The following is a 10708-nucleotide window of genomic DNA, read 5'->3' as shown; positions in this document are numbered from 1 at the left end:
TCCCTCACGGCCCCTCAGGATTCCCTCACGGCCCCTCAGGATTCCCTCACGGCCTTTGGCGCCGCAGACAGAACCGGACACGCTGAGGTTCTGACACAGATCTCACAACGCAGAGCAAGACAAACCCAGATACCCGAGGCACTGGTTCTGGAAAGGAATTCAGCTGGTGTTTTAGAGGCTACGGCCATGCCATGCTCAAAGCCCGAGTTTAGTGAGATACCTGACACAGAAAACAGGCAGGAGCCACAATTTCGGGGGAAAGCAGAACAGCAGGAAATCCCTAGTTAACCTGATTTGCAGGAGAACATGACTGACTCCATAAATATCCATATGATGAATTTAACAGAAAGAGCCAATAACTAGCAAATCTTCCTTTTCCAAATGCCATACTGGAAATCTCCATGGGGTAGCTCTGTGTATCTCATTCACATTATGCAAAAAACACTGCAGGAACATTATTGACAGAGTGAGCAGATCCTCCAGTAGTGACCATAACTAACTGTGTTCAGAGACTATGAATTACACCTCATAAAATATAAGCTGATGGTTCAAATATTCAAATTAACTTTCAAGACCTTCTTCCCATCCTCCAGCTCCCAACGAAAGCTTGCTCTGGCCTCATCCATATCTCCAAAATCCTACAGATGAGTCGAATGTCCTCAGCCTTGGGTGTTGCCCAGAGCAGCCTGATTTTCCTGAGCTGTTTGTGAGTGCCTCATTCATCCCTAACTCAGCTTCCTCCTGCAGCAGCCTTGGCTTTGGGGCTCCACGGTGACTCCCTGTAGTGCTCCAGAGGTGTTAAATACAGAATCCATGCTGGGCACTACTGGCTTTTCTTTTAGATGTTATCTTTGCACTTGTGTTTACTAAAACACTTGCAAAGACGTTTCCTTTTAAATCTTCTATAGATTCTGCTGTAAAAGGCATTTCGTTATTTAGCATAACAGAAATAACCAAGAGCGTGTCCAGCACTGTTTATAAATCTGAATGCTTATGCCAATGATCCACGCATTAATGAGCCCACAAACTCATATTAACATAACACATGATACCAGATTTAGTCTGAAGCCTGTAAAATAAGCTGACTCCTATTCAGTGAAATAACGTTCCTCAAGGAGTTCTGTAATCCTCTAAATATAAAAGCTTCACCAGATTTTCAAACCCAAACAGCATACTTCATGTTTGAAGGGGTCTAGACTTGTAAGGTTGAAATATGCTTTTATTTTCTATATTAACTTATATAAACTATTTAAAGGTAGTTCTTAAAAGTATAATAAAATATTCAGAGCTCTGAGAAGCTTTCAAATCCACCTCCAACATTGTTATAAGGGGTTTTCTGTAAACATTCACGTGAAGATACAGAACCTTCCATCTATATAAAAGGAGAAAGCTCTATGCTTTGTTTTAAAAAGCCAGGAGTTCAGAGGGCTGGGCCACAGCCTTTGTGTGCTTCAGCTCCCCTGGCTGGGACAGAAGCAGAATATTGACTGGTATTTTGTTACTTCCTCAAACACTGTAGGATGTCCATTTTATATATATGTGGGATTGCTGCAATAGGCATGGCAATTTTGTAACAAAAAAATGTTAACGACATATTTAAATATACTAACAAGTAGCAAAAAAATCCACCCCAAAACACCCTCATGTGTACTCTGTGGTAAAAAACAGTATGTAATACAAAGTAGACAATACAAGCAGAATTAGGGTTGTTTCCTGCCTAAAGAGACAGTGATGCTTTAAAAAAACCCTCAAATTGTGACCACTGAAAATGAGGATTGTTTCTAGCCAAACAGACACATATACATGCAGTCTACCCTAAAAGTGTTTTTAAAGAAGATTTTTATACTTCTGGCAGTTGAAGTTTAAAGGTCCAATTTCAACTCTCACCATGTTTCAGAATGCAATCTGTGCAATGCAGCAGAATGAAATGGTTCAGTAAAGGTGCTAGTGGAAATTCTTTTAATTAGGTCCAAGGCTTTTCAGTTGTCAACATGAATAAAGCAAGAAATGTTCTACTGCAAACACAGCCTAAGAAATAAAAATGGATTCACCTTTAGGAAAATAGTTTGGCTACAGAGCTGCAGTTTGGCACTCCTGGCTGCCCTGGAAGCAGCTCATCCCTTCCCGGAGTGAAGAGCAGCAGCCCTGGCTCCCTCGCCAAGGTGCTCACTGCAGAGGGGCAGCAGGAGCCCCAGCTGAGCCTGGGACACCCCAGCCTTCATTCAGCAACAGCCACGAGCTGACAGAGCAAGCTTATACTTTATTCCTTCTAACGTGGGGCTCTGACTACAACTATGACTAGAAGATGACACTTATTTGGAAATACATGAAAAATCCATACGGGTTGCATAAAAAAAAATTACTACCCCCTCTTTGCTATTCGCTGCAACACAGACGGTGGTGTAGGAGACTTGTCAGCAGCAGATGCACTTATTGTAATCACAGTCCTTAATAAATCTCTTTTTTTAATATTGATTATTTTAAAAGGAAAGTTACTTCCCAGGGTGCTCTCATGCTGCCAGATTTCCAGCAATACATCAGAAGCAGAAGGTGAAGAAGGGGCAGGTTTTCACATTTCAAACAGTTAATCAGTAACACAGTAGTACAAATCTTGATTTTCAGGGACATGACCTGACCACTTCAGAAGCCTGACAGCCAGCAGGTACCGCTGAGGTAAACTGGGGCAAAGGAGCAACATGAGCTGACTCTGCTGGAACTGCCTCAATTCTGTCCAGCTCCTCTGACACAAATTCTGACTGGAAAGACCTTTGCACTGGGTCCTATATTTGTTTGGATCCTAAGAATTAAAGAATAAAGAACAGTTTATTCTTGATTTCCAAGAACCAGTTTAGTAGCAACATCACTATCATGAAACTCAAGAACAACTCACTACCTGAGGCTCTAAAATAATCATAAGACTTCATTCACTTGATTTAAAAAGCAGTTCAAGGAGAGAGAAAAAGCAGCTTTTAGAAATTTTCCACTGGATTAATTACCTGATGGTGAATGCACCACAGAGAAGATGTTTTTGCTCAGTGATGAATATAGATAGATTTAATTTAGCAAAGTAAATTTTGTCTATTCAGCAGCGCATGAATTGCTCACTGCTCACATTAAGTAGCAAAACTGGCAAAGTAGTTTGACATAACAGGCATTTATGATCAGGAAACTCTTGAAGACATTTTTAGTTTCTCGAATCATAAATGCATCTACTTAGACTAAGACCAGTGCAGAGACACACTCCCAAAATCTCCCAGGGAAGCAAAAAGGAACAAAAAAAAAGAAAAGAAAAGAAAAGAAAAGAAAAGAAAAGAAAAGAAAAGAAAAGAAAAGAAAAGAAAAGAAAAGAAAAGAAAAGAAAAGAAAAGAAAAGAAAAGAAAAGAAAAGAAAAGAAAAGAAAAGAAAAGAAAAGAAAAGAAAAAGTATAATGGATTGGCTTTAGCATCTCCCTGCTGAGATGAACAACTTGATCCACTTACAGTTCCAAACACATGATGCATGAAAGAACTGACAGAAATTCAATTCTTGCACAGCAGAGCAGCTGCTCTCTAGTGGTCAAAGCCAACTCTGGAGCCGTGTGAAGGGAGAGACCTGGAGGAGGAGCTGCTTCATCCAGGTAACTGCAACAATGCTCCAGAGCTGAATCCCAATAAACCCCCAGCCCAAACATTAATTACACAACGCAACACGACTCGACTTAAAGCTTTGTTGTGAAAAATATTAATCCCAGCTGTATTTATATAGCAGTTGTGAAAAAAAATACCCCATATTTGCTACTGGTGAGCCCTGCCAGTTAATTGAATTTGCTGGCAGCACTTCCTCTGCTCTGCTCTCAACATCCTCCGAGATAAAATGGAGCTCTTAAATAGACCTGTGGAAAACTGAATCAAGAAATTTGAACTAATAAAACACAACTCTCTGCTGTTATAAAAGTGAAGTAAAAGTAAATAATGAAAGGAAGGAAGTCTCTTAAAATTTATTACATTCCAAAGCTTGAAGTTCTGCGTTTATTGGAGAAGTCTCTTCTGATGTTCTACAGTGTGCCCACAACAACTCCTTTAATGAAGTCTCATAAAATCTAATATAATACTTGATTGTTGACAAATCATATACATGTCTGAGGCCCCATGCTCCCTGTATCCAGACATTTCTTACATAATTCCATGAAATTTACAAGTCTGTCATTCCCGGGTTGTGGATAATGGCATGAGCAGTGACCAGCTGGCAGATTTGGATGCTGGGAGTGAAATCAAAATGAAAAACTATATAATGCCAGAAAAAATAATGGAATCAACTTTACAGACTAAATGTTTGACTAAAGCCAAAATGTTCACAATCAAGATGGCCCCTTCCTCCTGAGCTGCCTGTTTTTGAAGAAGGGATCCCGTGGGAATGCCAGGGTGTCACAGCAGGAGGCACTGGGCATTCACCCTCACTGCAGCTTCTCCTCACACACCAGCTTACACTGAGCTCCCTGCACATCAATTCTGTTTATCAACTGCACAGAAAAATGTTCAAATCTGACTGTCAGCACAATATTCCCAACTAGCAAAGGAAATCCAGATTTTCCCCTGCCACATTCTCCTAAACATTCACTCTCTGCGGTGAAAACAGCTCCTGACACTCTCACTCCTCTGCTCTCCCCTCTCAGCTCCTTCAGTTGAGATGGTTGCAGCGGCAAGTCGGATGTCTTTGCCTCCCATTAAATGTCAAGTATTTATACACCATTACTATCAAGTTACTAAAAACATGAAATAATTTACCAATAGAAATGGTGAATCAGAAAGAAAATGAGTTCTGAATTCTAGCAGTGATTGAAGTGAATGTGAAGGCATCCATTTCATATCATATCTCAGGATATAAAATGCATGAAATTCCTTAAAGCTCACCTGGAAGGAGTCACAGGACAAAAACCACACAGTTTCATTTGGAAACAACAGTTAACTAAAGATGCAGGATTTCTAACTCACGTGAGCATTAGCTGATTTTCACTGGGAGGTTTCAATGCACATCTATAAATGTTGAAACAAACATTCCCAAACACTCTGGGACAGCAAGAACTGAGGGAAAGCAGTTCAGTGCTGCCATGAGAGCTCCCAGTGAGACCCCTCAGTGCCAGCCAGCAGGAACTGAACCCTTGGCTAAGTCACTCCATACATACCACATCGTTGGGGAGGCTCTGAAGGTCATCAAAAGGGGTTTCCAGTGTGTTGGTGTCTACGTTAAGGATCACCACATCTTCCAGGGCCATGCTTCTTACTTTCTATAGGTGAGCAAATTCAGGAAAGGGGAAGGAAAATGTAAGTATGGGAAATTAAATTTTATGCATAAAGGACACAAGTGATGGCAGAACAACACGGCACTACAGAACCACAACCATTTTAAAAACAATCAACATACCTGACTTCCTGTCATCATTTGTTTTATTTATTCAGTTTACAATGCTAAAAAAATTAACCTTCAGCTGGCAGACAGAAGTTCTTAACAACATGGACACTGAAATTTGTCAAACCAGAGGGTCTGTGATTATTCAAGCAAAGATTTATTTCAAGGACCTCTACTAATGTTTGTCTTGGTGTCCTGTTTGCACATTTAACAGTCTCTAGTGAAGTCAGGATTTCAAGCAAATCTTTTTATATTCAGAAATTCATTTAAATAACAATAAAGAGCGGGTTTTCCAGGAATTGAGAGTTACATTAAGTCAGGGATGGGAACTGGTTTCCAAATTCCAGGTTGAATTTTGGAAGCATAATAAAGACAAGTTTGTAACTGCATTTAAGTAAACTGGATCCTATGAGAGCCTAATCAGTAAATAATTAAAATGGGGGAAAAAACCAAAGCTAAGAGAAATTTAATTCCACCATGTCCTGGTTAGCAAGTCTGAACTTTCTCTCCTGTTCCCATGAATTGAGGGAAAGTTTCTGATCTAGTCTGAAGTTCACAGCTCCTGTAACAGTACTTACCCATTGAAGAGAAAAGAAGAACCTATTTCTCAAAAGAAGGATCATCAGTACCTGTGACTCTGAGTGTCTAAAGGTATCTGTGATCTAAGCAAATTTAAACACTGCCAGACTTGATTTCCCTGGTTAATCAACAGTAAATGAGTCACTGATACCAAACAGAGCAGCATTTAAACACTTAGCACTTCTTCCACTAACAGGAGACTTGACTTTTTTTCTTGTTTTTTGACTGACTAATCACACAGGTTTAATCTCGTCAAGTAAAGCTTTGAAAATCAAAATCAGAAAAACTGGAATTATAGAATATGGTAATTGAGGAAATTTCCCAGTGATGCTGTAAAATATGTTTAAGTACCCACCTACCTACACACAGGACCAAATGAAAGTTACTGAGCAGGAAAATGAACAAAAACATACTCAATTTTTAATTAAGGTTTTGTGGGGTGAAGGGAATTGTTTCCTTTAAAAGAAAGGCACTCAAGTCCTAAAACAATGGCAAAGTTGAGCCTTAGGCAGCTAAATAATTACCCTCAGTTTTCAAGGCTCAGTCCTCTGTCTATAAAGCAAACTGCTGTGTACTTAGGGCTGAAAAAAACCCCAACAACCATAAAACCCACTTTGTAGACATTTAAGTTTAGGTCTTCACGAGACATTTCTTTAACTTAAATAGACGAATATTACATTTAATGCTTTCCATATAAAGAGCAGCAGCACTGCCTGACAAACCAGGTACTTTGCTTGCAGGAACCAAAGGTCACCCCGTTGGCTGCATCTGATAAACTCTAAAGCAATCCAGGAGCCTCACTCCTTTAGGAGTCCGGAAGCACCAGACAAACTGATTGCTCCTTCCTGTTTCAGAAAATTAAAAATCCCACTTATACTCAGAGGAGCCTGAAAACCTCCAACAAAAAGCTCTTGCAAAGTACTTAACCAAAGCCAGAAGCTTGTCAGCCTCAGCGCAGGCAGGACAAGACAGAAACCCTTCTCCTGCTTGCTGCAAAGAAGCAGCACATGATGGTGAACGTGCCAGGGGTGTTTCTGTGCCTCTGGTGCTGAATCTGCACCTCCCCTTCAGCAAAATGGGGGCTCTTCTGGAGCACAGAACAGGCTTGTGCCAAGCAGGGCTCAGCCAGGGGGGGTAAGGCAGAAGGATGCCCTCATGGTACAGGGACTGTAAATGATGCTCTGGGTGATCACCCCACACCTGGCCCAGAAATCACCGTATCCAAAAGGAAGCTGATAAACTCTGCACCCCCAAGAGCTCAACCTCACTGTAAAGATTTGCAATATTTGTACAAAGGCAGTGGATTTCCCTTGAGACCAGCCCTCAGATTTAATAAAACACTGGAGACTGACTTGATTAATAGCATCTGTCTTGCAGTGCATTCAAAAACATATAATTTTTTGATGGTCAGATTGTGGCTCATTCTACAGAAATGCAGACTGGCCAGTTCATCTTAATCCTTAGTTGGTTTTGTCATCTCTCCTGTCACTACAATCTTTGATAAAGATTTACTTTCTTGTTGGAATTTGAGTAAAAATTCCCATCATTCAGCTACAATTCTCACATTAAACACATGTGGATTCTGTGAATCACAAAAACACGTAGATAGTTTTTCCCACATACAGTTTGTGTGTTGTCATAATTTTCAGGAATGGGAAGGGACAGCCACAAGCCACACACAGCCCCAGTCCATATTTCACAACTTCCTGAAGAGTTAAACAAAACTTTACAAGTGATACCTGTGCAGCAGACTGGACTGTATTCAGTAGGTTCGTATTTTGCTGAAAAGAAATGTGGATAAGCAAGGACTAAGAGGAAATATGAACATTACAGATTCCTCATCTCATTTTCCCACTGGTCAGGGATGTACTGAGTCAAAACGAGAAATTCAGTGAAAATGTGCATCACATCTCACTCCTGCAATCCTTTCCTAACCATCCTTGCCCAATTACTTGTAGCCATAATTAATCACCTAAAATCCATCTAAATCAAACTAACATCTACACCTGCCTTTTATTTTAAATGTCTCTTTTTAAAAGAGTGGAGAGGTATGGAAAGCTGGTTTAACAAGCACACTGAACCCATTGTTTATGGCCTCTATAAACATGGCTTAGTAAGAATTACTGACTTAATCAGAGAGAACTTATCTCCTGGTGAAAAGAGCACTTTAAATTTCAGAAATGGCACCTTTACTGTGAAAATCTCTTAACTTTTCAAACAAACTCCAGGGGGCCTTAAACACCAGGTCCGTAAATAAGCGCAGTCCGGGTGCCTGCCCTGCTCACAGGCCGCCAAACTCTTGAGTCATTGAAATGTTTTATGTGGAAGTTCACAAAAACACAGAAACCATATTCTAATAGAAGAATGAAGGGGTGCTCCTCCATCCCACTCTAGAAGCAGTATTCACCCATAACAGTAACACCAGTTTACACTAAATGCTATCTTATCAGCACTGGCTACACTTGGCAGGTTCTGCATTTTCTGCCATAAAGGAATCCCAAGTTAAACTTCTTTCAGGTGAATAATTTTATTGAATAGTTTAATTTAAAACAAAAAACCCTCCATAACCATCAAACACCAGCACCCCCTGCCTTTCCTCCCACAAGCCAGGTTTGCGTAACTTCATGGCTAAATTGCTGCCAAAACATAAACCAAGCTGATCATGAGGTTTTATAACCAGATACAAACGTGATCAGCATCTTAAAAAATGTTGTAACAGTAAAAGGGTGATACCTTCCACCGATTCTCTTGGAAAGGCAGAACTCCTAACAAAAACTAACATTCTAGTGAGCCTGTGCGCTAGGTCTGAAATTATTAAGAAAGTATGATGCACAACAAGTCTAAAATCCATTTGCTTAATGACTTGTCTCTACTGAATTAATAGCTTCCATTTATTTTCTTAAGGAAAACACCACAACGCTGCAGACAACAATGTGTCAATCTGGCTGCCAGAAGCAGGAAAGGCAGCGGATATAAAATTTTATTATTTCATGCCCCAAGAGCAGCCAGAAGGACTTAATGAAATCAGGGCCAGATTTACAATCTGAAATGGCTATTCAGCAGACAGCTCTGCTTTAGCGGGATGTGCCCCCTGACCCCGGGGCCCTTTGATCCGGGCACAGCAGGTGGGCTGCCCCCCCAGCCCATCTCCCACCCTTCCGCCCGGGCACCCCCACCTCTACAGGTGATTCCCCAGATCCTTATCACAAGCAGCTGTTGCCAGCTGAGTGACAAACAGCACCCGTGCTGCTGTGGCACACGAGAAGAACCTCTCTGCTTCTGAGGAAGTCTGCTTGGTACTGCAGGGCTCGCCTTCTGAAAACTCACCCTCAAACATGCCCCCAGAATCCCTGATTGAAACATGGCTCTTATTTCCATTTCCCCAATAACTAGATAAAAGGCAATTCCATAAGTAATCTGCCATATTTTAAATGCATTTTTATCAATACTCCCGAACCCACGTACAGCCATATTGGGAATATTTGTGAGTGGCTAAACTGCATTTAGGGGTTTAAGACCTGGATTTAAGTTAATCCATAACCCTTCGTTAAAATCCAATGGAAAAGCTGCACTTCCTCAGTTACAGGTAGAAAAAGCATTGATTTACTAAGTATAAATGGGTGGGAAAAGCTAATTAATGCTTCTCACCCCAATCAAAAATATAATTAACAATTAACAGTACCAGTGGCAGATGCCAGTGGTCAATGAATTCTCAGGGTGTGTTCTGGGAAGGGGACCCCCATGGCAGGGTCAGGCCTGAGCCCAAGCTCACAGAACCATGCTCAGGGCTCGTTAGCTCAGACTCAGTGCACGCTAATTGGGCTGTGGTCACACTGGATCCCAAGCAGGGCATCCTCACCCCGAACAGGAGGAGGGAATGTGCCCCAAAGTGCTCCCCAAATGCATATGGGGGTTCTGAGAGCCCCAGCTCCACTCCCCTGGCTGCACAGGAGACATTATCGACACCAGGTGAGATCAGCCTCCGTGTCCTGCCCCAGTCACACAACAGGAATTGCAATGAGCATTTCTTTCCTCACATTAACACTTTTACTGATACCAGGTTGAAGTAAAACAAAAATCTACTCATATAGCTTTTATGATATACACCGGTGTCCTCTTTCCTTAGGAAAAAGGTTAGAAGAACATTCTGAAATGCAAAGTGCAGTTTCACACACAAATTCATCCTGGATAATGTTGCAAGAATTACAGTTCTGAAATCTCAGAAAAAGTCCTTGAATAACTGGAATATTAATTTAAAAAGATACAAAATACTTTTGCAATGACAAATTCTAACTCTGAATGCTGGGTCTGTGCCCCAAACAGAGCAGGAAAGGGGGGATGTTCTCCTGGAGCCGGCTGCCAGAGCTCCCCATGTCAGAGCCCAGCACAGCCATCCCCAGCAGTCAATCACAACCACATGTGCCCCAATTCCAGCAGGGAGCTCCTAGGTCAAGGGCACTCCCCCTCCATCAGCACCATCACACTGATAACCTTCCTACACAAACAGTTGCAGAGACAATCGTTTTCTCTGACAAAATGTAAAAGGCTGCAACTAAGTTTGACACAGCTTCCAACACACAGAGCAATTGTATATAATCTGAAGACTAAACCAGCCTACAGTGCACAGGCAGAAAATAAGATCGTGAAAGGGGCGTGTTCTTTTGATAGAGTTTCATTTTCCTATCTCATTATTTATCACTACTAAGTACTTATCTTCATCTAATATGAATTCAATTAGTTCCA

General features: G+C 41.2%; 1 protein-coding gene across 1 annotated transcript in view; it reads right to left on the bottom strand.

Annotated features, from left to right (window-relative positions):
• The window catches only part of DENND1A (DENN domain containing 1A), a 160062-nt gene that overhangs the window by 55366 nt on the left and 93988 nt on the right, over positions 1-10708 (bottom strand). The window contains exon 12 of the mRNA XM_031057270.1: positions 5163-5264. Coding sequence (XP_030913130.1) covers positions 5163-5264 — 102 coding nt within the window. The remainder of the gene's footprint in view (positions 1-5162; positions 5265-10708) is intronic.

This window comes from Geospiza fortis, unplaced genomic scaffold (assembly GCF_000277835.1).
Source record: "Geospiza fortis unplaced genomic scaffold, GeoFor_1.0 scaffold27, whole genome shotgun sequence".
NCBI classification, from domain to species: domain Eukaryota; kingdom Metazoa; phylum Chordata; class Aves; order Passeriformes; family Thraupidae; genus Geospiza; species Geospiza fortis.
This window is presented reverse-complemented; position numbering and strand designations above follow the sequence as displayed.